Source organism: Cyprinodon tularosa, unplaced genomic scaffold (genome assembly GCF_016077235.1).
Source record: "Cyprinodon tularosa strain WSP-4 unplaced genomic scaffold, ASM1607723v1 ctg407, whole genome shotgun sequence".
NCBI lineage: Eukaryota > Metazoa > Chordata > Actinopteri > Cyprinodontiformes > Cyprinodontidae > Cyprinodon > Cyprinodon tularosa.
The window spans coordinates 253,694-276,917 of NW_024039127.1; the positions used below are offsets into that span (position 1 = coordinate 253,694).

Consider the following 23,224-nt stretch of genomic DNA (forward strand, 5'->3'; position numbering starts at 1 on the left):
GGAGCCGAGCTATTGCATTGCACTCATTGCATTGATTTTCTTTTTTTGATGCCTGGCCTTTCAGAATCTATAACACAGGGGTATTATTATTTTTCAGTTAATGAGGTTTTAATAGGAATAGGTGGAGTGCAAGTTTTCTACTTCTATTATTTGATGTCGTTTCTAAAAAAAATGCATAACGATATTAAAGCTTTCATTGATTTATTTCAGATATGAAACAGAGAAAAAAAAAAGACCAATTAATCGAATCGTATCGTGGTGTATTCTTGAGTATCGAAATTAATTGAATCGTTGGGTCAGGAAATCGATACTGAATCGAATCACCATGATGGGTGTGATTTACACCCCTAGTGTTGGAGCTCAATGGGAGCAAAGGGGCTCCACCTATTGAGGCTGTGGTCCTCCGCAAAGCTGTTTCAGGTTTGACTCCTGGATCTGGAGCATCTACTGTATGTCTTCCCCTTCTCTCTCTGCCTTCCTTTAAGTCCCAATACTAATAAATACAGCCCAGTACTGTCAGAGTAACCCTGGACCAGCTCTTCTGGGTTTATATGTGTCAGCCTGGTTCTGTTGGATGCCTCCTGTTTGTTCTCTTCACTTTTGGATTCTGAGTATTACTGACTGCAGCAAAGCCAACGCAGCAGCACCATCTACTGGGCTTTCTTAGATAGAATCATTTTAACCTGTTTGAATAAAAAATTGGTGTTTAACTGACTATGTAGCTAGAATCATTGTATAAGCATGAAATGAATAGAAATTATTTTTTTTCATCTATATATTTACTGTGAATCAATACTATAAAGAACGAATATGAAGTGAAACAGACTTTATAATTCAGGATTTAAAATCCTCCTTCTCACATATAAAGCCTTAAATGGCCAAGCTCCATCTGATATCAGAGATCTGATTGTTCCTTATGTTCCTAACAGAGCACTTCGCTCTCAATCTGCAGGTTTACTAGTGGTTCCTAGAACTTCTAAAAGTAGAATGGGAGGCAGATCTTTTAGTTATCAGGCTCCTCTCCTGTGGAACCAACTACCAGTTTTAGTCCGTGAGGCAGACACCCTGTCTACTTTTAAGGCTAGGCTTAAAACTTTCCTTTTTGATAAAGCTTCTAGTTAGAGTGGCTCAGGTTATGCTGATCTATCTCTATAGTTCTTCTGCTATAGGCTTGGACTGCTGGAGGACATAGGGACCCCTTTTTCATCATTCTGCTTCATTCTATCTCCATTCTCCCACTCTGCAGAATCTGTTAGTTCAATCTCTAACGTTCTGCTCTCTCTGCTTTTTCTCATAGTAGCTTCATCTGGTCTGTTCCTGTTTGGCTGTGACTCCATCCTGGAGAGAAATATCAGCTGTGCTGCTGCCATCAACACCTTTGTTTCTAGATGTTGGAGCTTGGCCTGTTTTCCAGTGTAGTCCTGTTTCTCTGACTGTGACTAACTGGATGTGCTCTCTTCATCCTCTGACATGGGAGCTGGCTCGGAGCTCGTCTGCCTGGCTGTGTGTTTCCTGGACGGGGCCGCCTGTGGAGCTGGTTGACAGTTGCCTTTAGTATCTATGCTTCTTTTTCTATGTCTGCTTCTGTCTCCTTGAACCCCAGTGGGCCTCAGCAGATGGCCGCTCACACTGAGCCTGGTTCTGCTGGAGGTTTCTTCCTGTTCAAAGGGAGTTTTTCCTCTCCACTGTCGCTGCAAGCATGCTTAGTGTGAGGGATTGCTGAAGAGTCAATGAGTCGATGCAATCAGCTGGTTTTCCTTAGATAGAAAACTTTGAATCAATCTGACTGGATGATCTGGTGAACTGGAAAGTGACCTGAGATGACATGATGTGAATTGAAGCTATAGAAATAGATTGAATAGAATTGAATGTTTATGTCCGTTTCCTCAGTAGAAAGATATTTATAGAGGAAACTTTGACACGTTCAGAGCTTCTTCTCTCAGCTTTAATCTTCGTGACTCGGATGTTTGCCGACTCAGCAGCTCTTAAAATCAGGAAGTGGATCGTTCAGTTTGGTTCTGGTCCAGAGGACATAAGCTGCAGGCGAGCAGCAGATTTCAGTCTCAGGCTGGAGATGGAGAGCACTCAGAGCAGGTTGCCTTGCAGAGGGTTCTGCACCTACTTTGCAGTGTTTGTGATCTTTGTCTATCTGGGTGTGAACTTCAACTGCTCCTGCACCCCTCAGGGATGGAACTGTAAGCTGTTCCTGGTCCTTCCACTCCTCATCACCTTCGTGTTCTTGCTGTGGACAGACTCGTCTTTCCAGAGAACCAGCAGACACCTGCTGCTCTCATCAGACTGGAGCTTCTTGACGTTTTCCTGCAGGTACATCATCAGAGCAGCATTTGTGGCCCTGCTGTGGGTGGTGTGTGTGCTCATCAATGGAGAGTGGTACGTTTGCTGTATGAGCAACCAGACCACCCAGGCTCCGTTAGCCTGTAAATCTGCAGGGATGATCACTGAGGAGGAGCAGAAGACTATTGCTGAGCTGAAGAACACGTCCTGGGTGAGAACCTTTATTCTGCTTCATGTGAGTTTAAATGCGACAGAAAACAGCTTTGATCATTTCTGTCTCTCGTTCAGATGATCGGCACTGGTTTGCTCTGCGGCATCATTTCAGTTCCAGCTCTGTTTGCCATGTTGGGATGGTCCAAACAGTCAGCGAGGGAGAGAAAGAACTTCTACCACAAACTGATCCTGCAGCAGAACCAAAGCGTCCTGAAGGAGACTCTGGGGAATTATGCCAGAGAGAAGCTGTCCAACGAGATGAAGAGGAGAATCGAAGATGGTCGATGGGAGGAGTGCTGGGATGTGGCCCCAATGCTGATCAGAGAGTCTGCTGGAACCGCAGCTCCTGAACATCAACAGCAGGGGGCGCAAAGGCGGAGACACACCTGACAGAGATCCTCTGCACTAATTCCTGCTGCAGCTACTGGTTTAATAACGGCTTATTATTAATAATATGAAGATATATAGATAATCTAGATGCAAACATATGAACGTATGAAATACAAGATCGTGTTTTTTACTTTGCTTTTATTACAAGAAAGGTGATACTCTGGAAGAGATAAATCTCTCAAAATAAATCCTAGAATAAAAAAGTTAAGAATAAAAAGAAATCATAAAGCAATGATAATATTTAGAAATCAAATTACTAAATGTATAAAAAGTACTGAATGTACTTATATTGATTATGTAAATCTGACAAATGTGTGTTGATGTTAGAGCTTTAAACCAAAGTTAAATCGTTTGTTCAGAAATCTGGGCGGAAATAATTTAAATATATTCAAATAAAAATAAACTTCTGATGTGATTTTTTTTACCAATCTGACTTAATTGTCTCAGTAAAGTTCATTGAGATGACATCCATTATGAATTACCACTTTATAAATAAACTGAGTTAAATTGATTGTTGATTATTCAGCTGTAGATTTAAATCCTGTGTTGTACCATATGCCATGATCATACTTTTTGGACATTGGGAAGCAGTGTCCATATTTCATCCTGATAGAATTACCAGAGAAGAAAACGCAGCTTTGGTGAATAACAGCTGGGGGACTTCTGCAGCCCCCCTTTTTCAGCCAAAGCAGTCACATGGGAGCCACCAAAGGTGTGAAAACCTACCCCCTCCCTGTGAGGACAGAGAAAACCACAAAGCACACAGGATTCTGCCTCTTTTGCCTCTTCTCTCTTTCTCCCTCGTCTGATCCAGCCTGCTTCTGCTCCTGCGCTCAAAGCTGGGGCCCACTGTGGCCCACAGTGGAGATGCAGGCCCCAGGGGAACCAGATCCCCAGAACCATCAAGGATGAGTCAGAACTCTTCAGAACCTAACTGCTGCAGACAGAACTTTTGCAACACATTTCTCTTGAGTTTTAGAACTTACAGAGCCAAACTGGATGAAGACCATGCCCTGGGTTTGAGACTGAGGGGACCCCTGCTGTGAGACTGAGACAAAGAACCCCTGACTGCAGAGCTGCAAAACTGGATGAAACTCAAGCTTTCCAAACGGACATGGAAAAAGGTTTGCAGGTCTGGCATGATTAGGGACAGAACAAGCAATGTGTCTTTTGATGATGCTAATCATATCATGTGTTTACTGCTGAGTAAAGGCAACGCTAATTAATGCTAAAGAATGGACTGCATGCTACGCTATGCTACAGGAATATATGTTGAGCTGTTGCTAAAGCTTAGACAAGCTTTATTCACTAAGGATTTAAACACTGAAATAACATTAGTGTTCATGTGTTCCTCAAATGCTCATTACATTTCCATTACTAAGTATGACCAAGAGTCATTTAGTGGATTCCTGATGTCTATTCGCTGCTAGCTATTTCAAAGAGGGTAAAGAATCATTTAACTAAAGGTTTTTGGTTCTTAATTAAGCAAATCATTCAATAAAACATTATTTAGCCAAATAATGTTTTATTCACCTCATGGATTTGCATTGTGAATTGGTCTGAAAACATTCCAATTTCTTTAAAATTAGTGAAAAGCTAATTTGATCAGATCCCAAATTCTTCCAGATAAACTTTGGTTTCAAACACAGAATCCATCTTAAACTGTAATATGTTTTTCAACCGTTTTCCCCTTCCTCTTTGTACATAGTAGTTAGTTTAGTTTAGTTGAGTTTTACTAGTCTTAGTTGAGAGTGTTAAACTGAAATATGTTTGACGTGGAGCTGAATGATTTTTGTTAATAAAATCTTATATTTTGAACAGAAGTTGTGCTGAATTTATTCCATGTATGTGCAGAAATAACTGTTAGACCATGATTAGTGCTCGAATCACTCTTTCATCTATTGTTATAACACACAGTTAGTAGGACTGTGTGTCATAAACAGTATAGAACAGCTGAAATAATATCTGATTAAATAAGATATTTTACCACCCCTACAGGGGAGGGCAATAAACATCTTAAAGTATCAGAAACATAAATTCCCAGCGGGCTGGGAAAAGAATTTAACTATAGAATCACAACATAAATATGGCGTCCCTGATTGCTGGGCCCATTAATTGTAACATTTATTTAGCGTCCCATGTTGCTGGGCTCATTGAATGTAACATTTAATTGGTGTCTCAGTTTGGTGGTCATCGAATATAACAGTCATTCTGCACATATATGAGAATAAACTTAGAGCCATTATTGAAAACCGTGTGAAAGCATTAACATCAGCTCTCACAAATCAATAATGAAATCTTAAACTCACAACTTAAGAATCCAATACTAAATGTCTTAGCTTATATGAGAAGAAAATATAACCTTTGACATTCTTGGAGCATCAAAATATAGAAAATTTTACTAAATCTAATAACTCCAAAATATCTCTTCAGCTGGTGATAACCAACTTTACTTCAAAGCAAAACTCAGATGATTCAAATCAATCTGATCACTTTGGTCCAACTAAAACTAAAAGATTTAACACCCAAGTTAATCTTATCGTTCGACCAAAATTTAGGCACATCTATAACTAGATGCTGCTTTTTGTGGTTTCTATAACCACATCCCAAAAATGAAAACTCCCAAGTTATGCTATTTCAAAGTCACCTCCAGTCCAAAATAGGTTAGATGCCCTGAAATTTAACCTAAATCCCTTTGTCTATTAGTCTGATAAGACTCTTAAACACTTATTTTATATTGTGTAGAACAAGATTTGTTGCCAGATTTAACGTAAGTTAATCTGTGGTCCTACCCGACCAAAAGGGAGTGGATTCGAAATTAAATTGCTTAAAATCTCTTAAAGAAAGGTGAATCATAAGCTAAATTGATAGTAAAACCTTAAAGGTTAGGCTTTGCGCCAAACTGCTTATAAATCCTCCAAGACAGGTAAAGCATGCGCTAAAATAGCTGGTAAATCCTAAACAAGGTGTAGCATTTCTAACACTGAAAGAAAAGTGTTTCTTTGATATCACAGGTTTAAAGATAACCTGTGACCCGTTTCTACACACATAAAAATAAGTCATTACAATATGTATATGTAAACATACAAGTATAGTGGGTACTGACTGGATTGTGTTCTTTTGAAATTTCTTCATAACTTGTGTTTTTGTGCCATCAGCTGAAAATGGATCCAAGCATCCTCAATTCTGGGCACACCATTGATTCCATAGGCATAGAGAAACAGAAACAAATTGTTGCAAAGCTTATCCACTTATCTCCAGAAAAGCAGGATAACCTAAACAATTTTAACCTCAGCCTATGTGAAGAAAAGATTCAAGAATTATTTAACTTAATTCAAAACCCAAATGAAAACTTTCTGATAACAGATGTACTCTGTGAGCTCACGTTACTTTATCAGCTTAAATACCAAATAAAAGCTAAACAGTACTCTGAGTTAGAAGCCAAATATCAGATGATCTGCCACAGAGTAAGTGCTGCAAACATTTTATTGTCAGGAGCTGACAAGATCAAAGACCCATGTGGCCAGACTGACAATGCCTCAGAACAAATGGTGACCCCCCTCTCTGAGGAGCTATGCAATAAACAAAGCAAGCAGACTTTGAATCAGCAGGAGGTCACCCCAGTCAAAAGGAGAACAGTTCCTGAAGCAGATACAAAGTCTCTTAACTCTGAGTTAACACTAAATAGATCTGAAGATGTTCAAAGTCAAAGTAGTGTCGTAGACAGAGAGAAACAAGTAGATCACTTGGTAAACTCAAGCGGTTTAAAATTTTGCAAAGGACAGCCATGCAAACCAATCTCTGTCTCACACTCTCTTGACCGAGCATCAAGTGCCAAAGTTCACAGCCTGAAAAACTCTGAGGAGAACCAGTCTCCCTTGTGTCATCAAAGGTTAGCTCAAAACCCCCCACCACTTAATGAGCAGAACCAGCTTCCTGATGGGCCAGGCCCACCGAGTGACCATAGAATTCAACAAATGGAATCCTTGGCCAAAGACATTGATATTTTTGACCCAGAAAATCAACACTCCAACATAGCTGATTATCTGCAAGAAGTTGAGCACTGTCTAAAAGACTTGCCATTTCCTTCTTCTCGTGAGAAATTGAAGCTGATTTGGAAAACAACAGCTAGAAGCGTCCATGTTTTCATAAAATCTCTTCCTCCAAAAATCAGAGAAAGTTATTCAGCTCTTTGTCAAACCTTAAGAGAAGAATATTCTGGTTACAGAGATCCGGCGTTAGCAACGCTTCAGGCATCTTTAGTTTTCCAAGGAGAACATGAAACACCCAGAGAATATTACTTTCGCTTGAGACAGGTTTATTTTGAGGGCTGCAGTTCTCCAGATATTGACGAAGAAGATCCCACATTTAAAGCATTGTTCAACCAAAATCTACATGAAAGTGTACGATATGATGTAGCAATGCATTGCAGGATAGAGAACCTTTCTATGCAGGAAACTCGCAGATATGCTCAGCTTGTTTGGGAAATACGTCATCAACAAGCTACAGAAACAACCACAAAAGAAAACTTAGAACAGATCTGCAAAACAGTTCTTACAGAGCTACTGGCTTCTCTGACCAATCACAAAGTACTACAATTCCAAGCTAATGGTAAAACTTATCATATCCAAGAGTATGATAGTTGCTGATAATTTCTAACATACTTCAACCTGTTTTATCCTTTCTTTCTTTTGTTTTACAACTTGAGAAATGATGAAGGTCGAACAACAGCATCATGAAGGTGTTAGGAAATTTTGTTTGGAATGTATATATTTGTGTATCAGGGTCAGACTTTCCTGCCAGACCTGCTTCAACCAGACGCAAAACCTCTGGAGAAAATGAACTGTTTTATGATAAGATAGGGTCAGCTTCTGCCAGACCTGCAACAAATCATCCAGGGACAAAAACTGGAGAAGATATGAACCCTAAATGAACTTCCTGCCAACAGGAACCTGACTCATCACCGCTCCAGATATCATGGCTTTATGGAGCTATTTGTGATCTGAAAACAAAGAACTGCATCTTTTATTTCCAGATCAAAAGGGGGACTGTTGTGCCATATGCCATGATCATACTTTTTGGACATTGGGAAGCAGTGTCCATATTTCATCCTGATAGAATTACCAGAGAAGAAAACGCAGCTTTGGTGAATAACAGCTGGGGGACTTCTGCAGCCCCCCTTTTTCAGCCAAAGCAGTCACATGGGAGCCACCAAAGGTGTGAAAACCTACCCCCCTCCCTGTGAGGACAGAGAAAACCACAAAGCACACAGGATTCTGCCTCTTTTGCCTCTTCTCTCTTTCTCCCTCGTCTGATCCAGCCTGCTTCTGCTCCTGCGCTCAAAGCTGGGGCCCACTGTGGCCCACAGTGGAGATGCAGGCCCCAGGGGAACCAGATCCCCAGAACCATCAAGGATGAGTCAGAACTCTTCAGAACCTAACTGCTGCAGACAGAACTTTTGCAACACATTTCTCTTGAGTTTTAGAACTTACAGAGCCAAACTGGATGAAGACCATGCCCTGGGTTTGAGACTGAGGGGACCCCTGCTGTGAGACTGAGACAAAGAACCCCTGACTGCAGAGCTGCAAAACTGGATGAAACTCAAGCTTTCCAAACGGACATGGAAAAAGGTTTGCAGGTCTGGCATGATTAGGGACAGAACAAGCAATGTGTCTTTTGATGATGCTAATCATATCATGTGTTTACTGCTGAGTAAAGACAACGCTAATTAATGCTAAAGAATGGACTGCATGCTACGCTATGCTACAGGAATATATGTTGAGCTGTTGCTAAAGCTTAGACAAGCTTTATTCACTAAGGATTTAAACACTGAAATAACATTAGTGTTCATGTGTTCCTCAGATGCTCATTACATTTCCATTACTAAGTATGACCAAGAGTCATTTAGTGGAATCCTAATGTCTATTCGCAGCTAGCTATTTCAAAGAGGGTAAAGAATCATTTAACTAAAGGTTTTTGGTTCTTAATTAAGCAAATCATTCAATAAAACATTATTTGGCCAAATAATGTTTTATTCACCTCATGGATTTGCATTGTGAATTGGTCTGAAAACATTCCAATTTCTTTAAAATTAGTGAAAAGCTAATTTGATCATATCCCAAATTCTTCCAGATAAACTTTGGTTTCAAACACAGAATCCATCTTAAACTGTAATATGTTTTTCAACCGTTTTCCCCTTCCTCTTTGTACATAGTAGTTAGTTTAGTTTAGTTGAGTTTTACTAGTCTTAGATGAGAGTGTTAAACTGAAATATGTTTGACGTGGAGCTGAATGATTTTTGTTAATAAAATCTTATATTTTGAACAGAAGTTGTGCTGAATTTATTCCATGTATGTGCAGAAATAACTGTTAGACCATGATTAGTGCTCGAATCACTCTTTCATCTATTGTTATAACACACAGTTAGTAGGACTGGGTGTCATAAACAGTATATAACAGCTGAAATAATATCTGATTAAATAAGATATTTTACCACCCCTACAGGGGAGGGCAATAAACATCTTAAAGTATCAGAAACATAAATTCCCAGCGGGCTGGGAAAAGAATTTAACTATAGAATCACAACACCTGTAATGAAAGTGAAAAATTTCCTCCTTAATGTTCAGCAGATACCAAAGAGCTGCATAAAACATAAACTTATTATTTAATTTAAACAAGGAAAACTGGTAATATTAACTGATAAATAACCTTAACAGATTCATATAATCAGCATAAAGCTAAAAAATCTTCAACCTGACTAGAAATAAAGACCAAAGCTTAAAGTATTTTAATAGTTTAGATAAAAAGCAGGTGGTTCCCCACAGAGGAAGTTCTGGGTTTGATGAAGACACGTAAAAACTGAGCAGCTGATCTGTTCACCTCATTTAAAGGAAAGATTGCTGCAAATTAATGCAAAAGAAATTTCCACATCCTTCAATTCAGATTCTCTCCATATAATGAATTAAAGTTAAATTCTAGAAACTAAGCTCTAGACTAAACTGCTCTGAGATCCTTCCAAGCCGAACGTTCAGCTGAGACAGGAGGAGAAATTTACCGGTTTAAATGTCAGAGCAGAAACAAAGAGCTAAAGATCATTTGCTTTTATTCTCCACAGGAAACAGCAGACAGAAAATCACAAGCTTTGGTCTGAGGTTAACGTCTGGAAATTGAATTTCTTCATATCAAACCATATTTCATTCTTTCTGCTGACTGAATTAAATTTCACATCTTCAAAGTAAAAAAATTCACGTGCAGAAATAACTTCTGCTCGATAAAACAATGAAATGATGAAATAAAGAGGAAATGTTGGAGGAAGAAGCAGGAGGAAGTGATTCACGCACTTCAGGAAGGTTCTTCAGCTTCAGTCGGGACAGAACGCTGAGCAGACGATCAGAAAAACACGAACCACCAGGATTAGGAGAGCCGCCTGGACTGAAGGGAGGATCTTTAGGTCCGAGCTGTCGTCGCTGCATTTCCTTGTTTCAGGTCTTTGAAAAGTTTTTCATAAAGACCTTTCAAATTGACCCGAATCAAATGAAGCTCCAGAGAAACATTTATAGCCTTTAAATGTTTGAAAGTGGAAATATTAATCCTAATCCTGCAGTAAATCCTAATCTATTGTAGTGGGGAAAAAAGGAAAGTATTCACCCAAGTTAAATAAACGGAGATCGATGGATTTCACTCTGTCGGCTCTTTATTTTCTTATCTTTGCACAGAGAGAACAGTTCATATTAGCCCTTAATGCTCTGTAATCAGCCCTGTACTGACAGACAGTTTGTCTCCTTTACTTATGCTGAGGAAACAACTGAAGGTTGAGTCAGAGTCAAAACAAATTACACACATTTGAACAAACCTTGAGATTTGGCTTGTCATGGGAATAAGTAAACCGCCCTCACTCAGACAAACTGAGTAAAAACATTTTTCACTGGATAAATAGCATCACTAAATATATGAGATAGAAATCTAAATCTTCCAACCACCATGAGAGTCTCTGAGGAGCAAAGATGTTCAGATGATCTACAGCTTAAAGCAAATACTGGATAAAACCACCTAAACATCGTCCAGCACCAGCTGATACTGTGGGGAACCTTCGTCTATGAGCTGCTTTCACAGATTTACTGCGCAGAGAAGAAGCCTGAAGTTCACTTGATGTTCACCTGATGTTCACCTGATGTTCACCTGATGTTCACCTCAGAGGAGGAGTCAGTTTCTCTGGAATGGACCATTATGGAGCAGATAGATCGGTTCTCCAGAGCCTGAACTCACTAAACTTCCTGAGTGAATCAAATAATAGATGCTGAGAGCGACTCTGGGTGAGGAGGTCTGGATGACCCGGCGGCTACTGAAGGTGTGATGCTAACAAAACAAACACAAATGTTCTCCTAATCAACACTGGGGAGAAATTAATTAAAAAATTATATATTATTAAAAATATTATTTCCATCCCCATCATTGTTTTGATAATCATTTTCCTCTCCATGATTCTCATTTTTACTGCTTCATCTATCTTAAATGTTTCTGGACTCAGCTGTCGGTGTTAAACTCTGATTGGCTGCTGGTATGAAGAGGTTTGATTTGGCAAAATGACCAAAACAGGAGAAAATAAAACAACAGGAGAGAAGAAGCAATAACAGCTGATGAGGGAAAATGGAGAAGCTAAAGCTGCTGCTCTCTGAAACAGAGGAGGCTCAGTGACGTCAGTTACATCCAAATACTTGTTTACATTTGAATTCAAATCTCAAAGTGCTACAGTTCAAAAAGGGAAAATTAAAACAAAGGTTAAAAGAACATAACATTAAAAACAGAGTAAAAGACAATCATTAAAATCAATACATTTAAAGGCATACAGTATGTAGCCTCTTAAAAGATCTAAAATCAGCAATTGAAAGCATTTCTAAAAAATAAAATAAAAATCAAATAATAAACCACAGTGAGTTCAGGATCTGATGACTGGTCTGACGGAACGATCCCTTTATCCTCCCTCTGAGTCTCAATCTTTTAGTGTGATTGGCCAATCAGCATCAAGGAGCCAGCTTCTTGACCCGCTAGAGGTTTAGCCTCCCTGGAAATGACATGTTTTGCTTGTTATTCAGTCAGGGCTCTACTTTCTCTGGTTGCTTCAATAGACTGAGGCTCCAACCTCAGGAGATTAATAGAGGCAAAAAAAAAAAAACAGCTGATTAATGAGCAACATACTCTTTAAATTAATCACATACTCGTACTCGTTGTCTCCCGCTTTATCCGGAACCGGGTCGCAGGGGCAGCAGACTAAGCAGAGACTCCGAGACTTCCCTCTCCGCAGACACCTCCTCCAGCTCTGTTGGGGGAAGCCCTAGGCGCTCCCAGGCCAGCCGAGAGACATAGTCTCTCCAGCGTGTCCTGAGTCGTCCCCTGGGCCTCCTCCCAGTGGGACGTGCCTGGAACACCTCCCGAGGGAGGCGTCCAGGGGGCATCCAAAGAAGATGTCCGAGCCACCTCAACTGACTCCTCTCGATGTGGAGGAGAACCGGCTCTACTCTGAGCCTCTCCTGAATGACCGAGCTCCTCACCCTATCTCTAAGGGAGAGCCCGGCCACCCTGCGGAGAAAGCTCATTTCAGCCGCTTGTATCCGGGATCTCGTTCTTTCGGTCATGATCCAAATTTCATGACCATAGGTGAGGGTAGGAACGTAGACCGACCGGTAAATTGAGAGCTTTGCCTTTTCACTCAGCTCTCTCTTCACCACGACAGACCAGTGCAGCGTCCGCATTATTGCAGCAGCCGCACCGATCCGTCTATCGATCTCCCGCTCCATTCTTCCCTCACTCGTGAACAGGACCCCAAGATACTTGAACTCCTCCACTTGAGGCACGGACTCTCCTCCAACCTGAAGGGGACAAGCCACCTTTTTCCGGTCGAGAACCATGGCCTCGGATTTGGAGGAGCTGATTCTCATCCAGGCTGCTTCACACTCGGCTGCGAACCGCCCCAGCGCACGCTGTAGGTCTTGGCAGGAGGGAGCCAGCAGAACTACGTCATCCGCAAAAAGCAGGGACGAGATCCGCTGTTCCCCAAACCAGACTCCCTCCGGTCCTCGGCTGCGCCTAGAAATCCTGTCCATAAAAGTTATGAACAGGACCGGTGACAGAGGGCAGCCCTGTTGTAGTCCAACATGCACTGGGAACAGGTCCGACTTAGTGCCGGCAATGCGAACCAGACTCCTGCTCCGCTTGTACAGAGAACGGATGGCCCCTAATAAAGGGCCCCCGACTCCATACTCCTGGAGCACCCCCCACAGGGCAGCACGAGGGACACGGTCGAATGCCTTCTCCAAGTCCACAAAACACATGTGGACTGGTTGGGCAAACTCCCATGAACCCTCAAGCACCCTGCAGAGGGTGTAGAGCTGGTCCACTGTTCCACGGCCAGGACGAAAACCACACTGCTCCTCCTGCAGCCGAGGTTCAACAATCAGCTGGACTCTCCTCTCCAGCACCCTGGCATAGGCCTTTCTGGGGAGGCTGAGAAGTGTGATTCCCCGATAATTGGAACACACCCTCCGGTCCCCCTTCTTGTGGAGGGGAACCACCACCCCAGTCTGCCAATCCAGGGGAACTGTCCCCGACCTCCACGCGATGTTGAAGAGACGTGTCAACCATGACAGCCTGACAACATCCAGAGCTCTAAGATACTCAGGACGGATATCGTCCACCCCCGAAGCCTTGCCACCTTGGAGTTTTTTGACCACCTCGGTGACTTCGGCCCCAGGTGATGAACGAATCCAGCCCCAAGCACCCCGTCTCTTCTTCCCCCACGGAAGGCGTGTCCGTCGGGTTGAGGAGATCCTCAAAGTATTCCTTCCACCGCCCGACAATATCCTCCTTCAAGGTCAGCAGCTCCCCACTCCCACTGAAAACAGTGTTAGTGAAGCCCTGCTTTCCCCTCCGGAGGCACCGGACGGTTTGCCAGAATCGCTTTGAGGCCAACCGATAGTCTTTTTCCATGGCCTCTCCGAACTCCTCCCAGGACCGAGATTTTGCCTCTGCAACCGCCCGGGCCGTGACACGCTTGGCCTCACAGTACCTGCTTGCTGCTTCAGGAGTCCCACAAGCCAGCCAAGCTCGATAGGACTCCTTCTTCAGCTTGACAGCATCCCTTAGTATCGGTGTCCACCACCAGGTTCGGGGATTGCCACCACGACAGGCACCACAAACCTTACGGCCACAGCTACGGGCAGCTGCATCGACAATAGAGGCAGAGAACATAGCCCATTCACACTCCAGGTCTCCAACCTCCCTCAGAACCTGAGAGAAGCTCTCCCGGAGGTGGGAGTTGAACACGTCCCTGACCGAGGGTTCCACCAGACGTTGCCAGCAGACCCTCACTACACGTTTGGGCCTGCCAAGTCTTTCAGGCTTCCTCCTCTTCCAGCGTATCCAGCTCACCACCAGGTGGTGGTCGGTGGACAGCTCCGCCCCTCTCTTCACCCGAGTGTCCAGGACATGCGGCCGAAGATCAGAAGATACGACTACAAAGTCGATAATCGACCTTCGGCCTAGGGTGTCCTGGTGCCAAGTGCACCGATGGACATCCTTATGCCTGAACATGGTGTTAATTATGGACAATCCGTGACTTGCACAGAAGTCCAATAATGAGACACCACTCAGGTTCAGAGCTGGGGGCCCGTTCCTCCCGATCACGCCCCTCCAGGTGTCACTGTCGTTTCCCACGTGGACGTTGAAGCCTCCCAGTAGAATGATGGAATCCCCGGGAGGGGTGCTTTCTAACACCCTCCCCAGGGATGCTAAGAAGGCCTGGTACTCCGTACTGCCGTTCGGCCCATAGGCCGAAACAACTGTCAGAGTCCTCCCCTCAACCCGAAGGCGAAGGGATGCGACCCTCTCGTCTACAGGGGTGAACTCCAACACGAGACGGCTGAGCTGGGGGGAGACAAGCAGCCCCACCCCCGCGGGTCACTCCAGAGTAGAAGAGAGTCCAGCCTCTCTCAAGGAGCTCGGTTCCAGAGCCCTGGCTGTGCGTAGAGGTGAGCCCAACTATTTCTAGCTGGTATCGCTCCACCTCCCGCACAAGTTCGGGCTCCTTCCCCGCCAGTGAGGTGACATTCCACGTCCCCAGAGCCAGTTTAAGCGCCCACGGATCAGGTCGCCGAGGTCTCCGCCTCTGGCTGCCGCCCAATCCACTTTGCACCGGTCCCTCATGGTTCCCCCTGCAGGTGGTGGGCCCACTGGGGGATGGCCTCGCGTCGCTCCTTCGGGCTGGGCCCGGCCGGGTCCCGTGAGGAATAACCCGACCACCAGGTGCTCGCCAACGAACCCCAACCCCAGGCCTGGCTCCAGGGTGGGGTCCCGGCTCCGCCGTACCGGGCGACGTCACTTGCCTCGTTGTTGTGCTCATCATAAGGGTTTTTGAACCGCTCTCCGTCTGACCTGTCACCCAGAGCCTGTTTGCCTTGGGAGACCCTACCAGGGGCATTTAGCCCCCGACAACATAGCTTCTGGGATCACCCAGGCACTGAAACCCCTCCACCACGTTAAGGTGGCGGATCAAGGAGGAAATTAATCACATTTTAGTGGTTATTTATTGCACTTTAATGAAGTTTAACAATTCATATATGATCAATTATTTTACAACATTTACAGGTGAGGTTTAGCCTGTCATGCTGAGTGGAGGATTTAAAGACTTAATTGCAGAGATGGAAGCTGAAGGGGTTTATTGCGAGTTTAATGTCCAAAGGGGCAACAGAAGCAAAAGTCTACAAACAAAATAATGAAATCCAGGAACAAACATGTGGATCAAAAATGACGACGAGGAACCAGCAGAGTCACTAAACAAAAGGAGTATATATGGGAGACAAACAATGGGAGGACTAATTGGCAGACAAGTTACATGTGTGGAAAGAAGAATCTAGAAAGGAGACTGACACAAGAGGGAAAATAAGAAATACATAAGAAGTCAAATACAACTAAAAATACCAAAATAAAACAAAATGGAAATAAAACCAATAAAAAACTCAGAGATCCTTTCTAGGAGTCAATGAGGAATCACCACTGAGCTAAAGGTGGATCAGGTTCAATGATCTCGGGGGAAGAGTTGGACTTTAAGGTGGATTATTGAGCAGATCTATGCATCTTTTTCTCTGTTTTCAGCTCCAGTCTGGAAGCTGAGAAGCTCTATTGATGCAAAAGGAAGTTCTGACCCAGAGTGACTGAAATAAATGCACACCACACTTTTCAGCTTTTTACCATAAATCCTAATTTAAACATTGAGGTTTGTGTTTGTAACGTAATAAAATGTTGAAAGTTTAGAAAACCTTAGCAAGACCTTAATTTCTCAACATCTTCCTGTTTTCAGTGCTGCTGCTCTGTTTGCTCAGACTGATGGCGAATGTGGTTGTTGCAGCTTAAAATGGGAAGTTTGTCGTAATTCTTTCCATTCTTTCCTCTCAGAGGCAGAAACAGTTCGCTATCAGATCCTCTCCCACCAGCAGAGATGCAGCGTTTACTGACTCAAGTGGCTGCAGGGAAACTGCAACTCTACATGGTGATCGTGGTGATGTTTACCTACAGCATTCTGCTCAGCAGGGACTTTGAGTGCACCTGCAAACCTCAGCACTATGACTGCATCATTTACTCACTTCTTCCTGCTCTCATAGTGACCGTCCTGATGCTGTGGTCCAACAGGCTGTTCCAGAGGCTCTGCAGCTACTGCTGCACATTTAAAGGGTTTCTCTGCTGTCAGATCCTGAAGTCTTCTATGGTCGGTCTCCTCTGGGTTGCACTTCTTTTCGTTAAAGGCGACTGGTTTGCCTGCTGCTTTAATAACCTTTCTGAGGAACAGGCCCATCTACCCTGCAAAGACCCGGGGAGGAGGACCGTTGAGGAGAGAGAAACCATTGCTGGCGTGAAAAACACATCCAGGGTGAAGGACGTCTTTATTGTCCTGCAGGAGGAACCGTTTGCAGGTTGGACCTTCAGTCTCTAACTGCCTGTCATGTGTCTGCTGCAGGTTGTTGGCTGCTGGATGCTCTTCATCATAATCTTCTCAGGAGCCATGAGTTCCTGGATCAGATGGAAATGTGACGGCGTGTGTAAATGCAGCAGGCAAACCGCTCAGTATGAAGAAACACTTTACTACAAACTGGTTCTGGAAGAGGAGGAAAAGGTGCTGAAGGAGGTTCTGAGGCAGGCGGTAAACCTAAAGCTGAGCGCAGAGATCAGGAAGAAATGTGAGAAAAACTGGAGAGAAGCTTTTAATGTTGCTGATGACCTCATCACCAAGGAATTAAAGCAAACTGTCAATGAAGAAACATCCTGACAGGGAAGAAGGTGAATCTGTAAACATTTTAGAAACATCCATATTCATTTATTTCAGTTCACATGAAAGGAAAACTTTAAAACAACCAGGATTGATTCTGTATAAATTACTACGGTAGCCATTGTAGAGTTCAGAGATGCTACAGCTTTGGAAAGCAATAGAGTGATAGAGCGGAGGGTCCAACCAGGAAGTCTGCTATCAGTCTTATAGAGAGAGGATAATTATTTGTTCTGAGATGTCAGTGAATCACCGTGACATGAAAGGAAAGAGCAAAGGTCAAGTTTGGCTCTAATTTTAATGTAAAAATCAACTGTTTGCTTCAGTGTTTTTATAAGAACTTGAGGTGCTTTTTGAAAATGTGAATTTGTTACAAATAAGGTTTTATAAATGCATGTTCTGCTGTACTTTATAAAGGTTTGCTATAGTTTCACATCACATTCAGATGAAAAAGCACAGCTACTGACAAAGAACTCGAGGAAAGTTACTAATTTATATCAGGAAAAGCAAAACGCTGTCTACTGGGATTCCCATAAACAGCCTAAAACAAACAATTAGAAAAGAACATTACAAAGGAACTCAGTTTATTCAAATAAATGTGATGATTCACTATTAACCAGAGTCAGACATGCAGCACCAGTCACATTATTATCGCTATTTAGTGCTGACATGGATGACCAGGAGGGTCTAAAGCATTCATTATTATTTATAATTTATGAACCAATATATATCAGCTCAAGTTTAATGGAGCATAACTTATTAGACTCCACTAAAACTAGCACCATAAAAATCACACGTGTAAACATTTAATTCAACTCTCATATCAGCAATCTGACTTTTTTCTGAGCATTTCCATCAGATAATAAGCAGAAAAAAACTGATCTGAACAGATTTTAATCTACAGCTGGCAAACTTTATTCATCTCTCTTATGGTTTTAAACGACAGAGGTTGTTGGGCATGTTGAACAACTTCTGCCTCTTTCAGGGATTAAGGTGGAGATGTGTTTTATAATGTTTCTCTCCAACTGAACTGCAGGATTCCTGAAGGGCGGGGCTCAACAGTCCACATCTGCAGACCTGCTTTTTTATTAAAGCGCATTAGTGGAAACTTAAAAGCAGTTGGCAGCTGGTATCCTAATGCCTGGCTTTCATCCAGTCTTGTTGTGTTTGATCTCATTATGATTCGGTGGCTGCATGATAAATGACATTTAACCGTCTTTTATTGTTTCATTTATGCCGTATAACTACTTTAACGTCTTCTGATCTAAATATAACCAACTAAAAGATGAAGAGACGTGTATGAAACGCCAAGATTTAAATGAGGTCCGTTTTTAGGGAGCATAAGGTGGTTTTAAACATGCATTGCGTTTTATTTAGTCTTTTCACAGCTGATCACTACGCTTGTTAATGTCAAGGTCACTTTAGTTGTGAAATCCATCAAGCCTTGTTTTGCCAAACCTCAGTTCTGCGACTAGATTCTCCACAAATGAGTCCTGTTCCGTTTTATTTTGTTTGTTTAGTGAGATCCCGGGTTTTTCAGGAAACATCCAGAGCTTCAGACAGTTTTTCTTTTTGTTTTTCTAACGTTTTAGCTCTGCTTCATCTTTTCCTTTGTGGTTTGGTTTTCTGCTGTTTGTTCAAGCAGTATATTCTATGTGATCAGATGAAATTGCTTATTTTTCACGTTACTTTTAGAGTGTTTCTAATATCTTTTTACATTTCCCAACTGACCTGCATGCCAAAAGAACAATAACAAGCAGTCGTGCAGGGCACAGTCTCTTCCAGGGAACGTGGAAGGAATGTTTTTTTTTTGTCTCCATGAAAGCAGTTTATTGTGTCTGCAGGTGCTGAGAGTATTCCCCTTTAACTGAACCATCTAATGAACAATAAACTGTAACCTTATAAATGACATTTCAATCTGAAAACCTCAAATGAAGAGAATTAGGAGAAATGTATTGAGACAATTACTTTGTCTTTGGTGCTCAGACCTCGGCAGAAAACATTGATTGATTTTGATAAATATGCATGAATAGGAGCGGAGAATAGGGCTGTTTCTCCCCAGGCCTGAAACTGGTGGTGGAGTGGAGATAGATGAAGTTGGTCAGTCTGTAGACTGCTGGTTGGAGAGACGGTCTGCTGAGCTGTAGTAAGGTGAATGTTGTTAATGTGTTGTTGTGCACTGTTTTTATTCAGGCATTTTAGACAGGGCCACCAGGGGTCCTCAGGGTCAAGTATAAATAGACAGCAGGTATGCTGCCAGTGTGTGTAATGAGTGATGCAGCAAGTGTTCAATAAAGTGGAATCTGCAAAGCTGGCTAAGTGACACTTTACTACACTGACGACAAGGATGGCTACAGTTTAAGAGTTGCAATGGCAACGTACGGAAAAACGGAGAGTCGGACCTGGAGGCTGATGACTGGCAGCAGTATGAGGAATGGCTTGGATTCTACTTTGCTGCAAATAAAATCACTGACGCCGGAGAAAGGGGGGCCATCTTCCTGAGTGCATGTGGAGGAAAAACTTACGCCACACTGAGAGACTTGTGTCAACCTGTGTATGCCGGGAGATAAATCCCTGACAGAGTTACTGAAACTGTTGACTGACCACTATGCACCAAAACGCAGCATTATCGTGGAGAGATTTATGTTCCATTTAAAAGTTTAAGATCATGGCCAGTCAGTTGCTGCGTTTGTAGCCGAACTTAGGAGACTTTCTGAGCACTGTACTAAGATGCTAAGAGATAGACTGGTGTGTGGTTTAATGATGACCGCATCCAACGCAACGTTGTTTTCAGAACCAGATTAGATTAGATTAGATTCAACTTTATTGTCATCACACAGGTACAGGTACAAGGCAACGTAATGCAGTTTAGGTCTAACCAGAAGTGCAATAGCAGCAAGTGCAGGATAAATAATGGTTCCATAAATACAGGACATGGGTTTCTACTGAATAAATATAGAGATGAATACTATTTTAAACAGAATTTTACTAATATATTTGTCCTATGAATATAATATATAGATAACTAGTGTTATGGAGTAAATTTACAGCTAAATATGTACTGAATATAATATACAGGAGGATATTACCATTTAAGGGTTTTTACAGATACTGTATGTACAATAGTATAATATACAGATGGGTTTTACTATAAAATGAATAAATAAAGTTTGGACAGAAGCTACGGTACCGTACTTCGACAGAAGTACGGGACATGGGAGAGGGCACTGGAATTAGCGACAGCAATGGAAACCAGCATGAAAGATGTGGCACAGTTGCAGCAGAAAACAGAAGGCCTAGAGGAGGCGGTGCACAAAGTGCAGCCACCGGTCTGACCAGAAGATGCATGTTACGTGTTTTAGATGCGGAGGAACGCACAGAGCTTCAGACTGCTGTGCCATAATTGCCGCAAGAAAGGACAATTGGCTAGAAAATGCCGCAGTGCGAGACAGCCCAAACCGATCAGATTTAACACAAGAGGGGCAGCACACATGTTAGAGGAAAACAAAGATGTACAGCCAGAATACACTCACATGCTGCACAATTTGAGAGTTAACAAAGTGGAGCCATACAGAGAACAACTTTCTGGTTATGGGCATGAAATCACATTTGAAATAGACACGGGGGCAGGCTTGACAATAGTGAATGAGAGAACACACAGGCAGATAGGGTGTGGAGGTCTTCACCCTGCAAAGATAAAACTGTACACCTACACCAGAGATACGGTGGATGCGCTAGGAAAGATTTATGCAAATGTCATTTACAAAGGACAGATGAAGCAGTTGCTTTTATTGGTGGTTAGAGGGGAGGGCCCAAACCTAATGGGAAGAGATTGGCTCAGGGCAGTGAGACTAGACTTGACAGCCATGTTCAAATTCCAAGTAGGACAGCAGCAAGAGTTAGAGGCCCTGCTGTCACAACACCTGGAAGTGTTTAAGGGTGAATTAGGCACATTAGTGGGGGCTACAGCTAAAATCTATCTAGACCCAAAGGACCAGCCTCGTTACTTTAAGGCTAGGCCCTTGCCCTATGCGCTCAGAGAAAAAGTTGAAACTGAACTGACCAGGCTGCAGAATTAATGGGTCTTAGAGCCTGTTAGTTTTACTGAGTGGGCAGCCCCAATAGTCCCCATAGTCAAACCACACAAAAGCATAAGGATATGTGGTGATTATAAAGTAGTAAGTATAAAGTTTAAAGTAGCAAGTGAATCCAGTGTCAAAGCTGGACAACTACCCAATTCCAAAGACAGAAGACTTGCTGGCTGGAGTGCACAAGTTCACCAAACTGGAAATGTCTCAGGCTTACCAGCATCTACCACTGAAAGAAAATTCACAACTATAAATACACATCGTGGACTGAATCAGTACCTCAGGCTGCCCTATGAGGTCTCCTCAGCCCCAGGCATTTTTCAGCGCACGGACAATTTACTACAGGGGGCTTCCTCAGGCAGTGGTGCGAGTAGACAACATACTCATGACGGGGAAAGACGATGCCAGCCATCTGCAGAATTTAGGGACAGTAGTACTGTCCAGACTGAATGCAGCAGGACTGCATTCCCTAGCCTTGAGCAAGAGAAATGCATTTTCATGGTGACAGAGGTGGTGTATCTGGGCTACAGAATAAATCATGCAGGGATTCAGCCAGTGGCAGACAAAGTTAAGACCATTGCAAATGCAGCTGCACCAACAAACCAGCTGAAGTCATTCCTGGGGATGGTGAACTATTATCATCACTTCTTTCTGATGTAGCCACTGTGCTTGAGCCTCTGCATGAACTCTGCAGAAAAGGAATTTCATGGAAATGGGAGAAACGCCATGAGAGCGCTTTTGACGCAGCGAAAAAATGCCTCCAGTCTGAGCAACTGTTAATATATTTGGAGGACACAAAACTCCTGTACCTGGCCTGAGATGCATCCCCATATAGCGTGGGAGCAGTGTTATCCCACCGGCTCCAAGATGGCACCCATAGGTTAAATGTCACGGCCCTTGTCATCAGCAGAACGTGGTTACTCTCAGCTGGAAAAGGAGGCTCTAGCAATAATATTTGGCTTAAAAAAATTCCACCAGTACCTATTTGGAAAACAATGTAACATAGTCACAGACCACAAACCATTCCTGGGTCTGTTTGGAGAGCATAAGGGCATCCCACATCAGGCGGCTGACAGAATGCAAAGGTGGGCATTGATACTTGCTGCCTATGAATACACCTTGGAGTATAAGGAGGGCTCAAAACATGGGAATGCCAATGCCTTGAGCAGACTTCCTCTGCCGAGCGTCCCAAGGCCACGCCCATGCTTATGGTATACATGGATGGCACACCAGTGCAAGTCAAGCAGATCCGTGACTGGACCCGGAGAGCCCGTGTACAGATTTTTCAAATACAAATCATTCAACAAAACGCTGCCTGCAAATTTACAAAACAAATTTGAAGTATGAGCGAGGGTTCACAATTTGAGAGGCTATGGTGAGTTCACATTAGTTCCAACAACTTGGAAAAGCTTTTGTGTGTCTGTATGTGCAGAGAAACTCTGTAACAGTCTGAGTTCAAAACATAAAAATGCAAAATATTCACAGATTTAAAATCCTATTCAGAAAGTTGATTTGGTCACAGTATGTCCAGAGAGGGTATAAATGTAAGTTAATGTGTGTTTGTAGTTCTTTTTACCATTGCTGGTATTTTTCCATTACCATTGTTATTAATCACTGCTGGTATGATAGAAAACAAAAAGATACTATATAATTAATTATCTGCTCGGGTAAAACAACGGTGATTTTACTCATTTTCTCATTACCGAAAACAATATTTGTTTTAAACTGCTTTTGCTCATACAAATTTGTGTTCTAAGTTGCCATTAAAAAAACAAAACAAAAACAAAAGTAGCTGGAAATATATATGTTAAATATAAATGAACATTGAGGGTGGGATTTAATAACTTTTCTTCTTCCCGCTCCCTTCAAGGCATGTTTTTTGTTTTGTTGTGGTTATTTGTCTCTATGACTCATAAATTTACAGCAG

The 23,224-nt window shown here is 42.7% G+C and overlaps 2 protein-coding genes across 2 annotated transcripts; both read left to right on the forward strand.

Moving 5' to 3' along the window:
- Positions 1-2,012: 2,012 nt before the first annotated feature.
- LOC119791963 lies at positions 2,013-3,044 on the forward strand. The gene is made up of 2 exons (XM_038298368.1): positions 2,013-2,506; positions 2,584-3,044. The coding sequence occupies exons 1-2, from the start codon at positions 2,075-2,077 to the stop codon at positions 2,896-2,898; spliced, it is 747 nt and encodes a 248-aa protein (XP_038154296.1). The 5' UTR covers positions 2,013-2,074; the 3' UTR covers positions 2,899-3,044.
- A 13,132-nt stretch (positions 3,045-16,176) lies between these two features.
- Positions 16,177-17,408, forward strand: LOC119791960. The gene is made up of 2 exons (XM_038298365.1): positions 16,177-16,816; positions 16,904-17,408. Exons 1-2 carry the CDS (start codon positions 16,388-16,390, stop codon positions 17,210-17,212), a joined length of 738 nt encoding a protein of 245 aa, XP_038154293.1. The 5' UTR covers positions 16,177-16,387; the 3' UTR covers positions 17,213-17,408.
- The last annotated feature ends 5,816 nt before the right edge of the window (positions 17,409-23,224 follow it).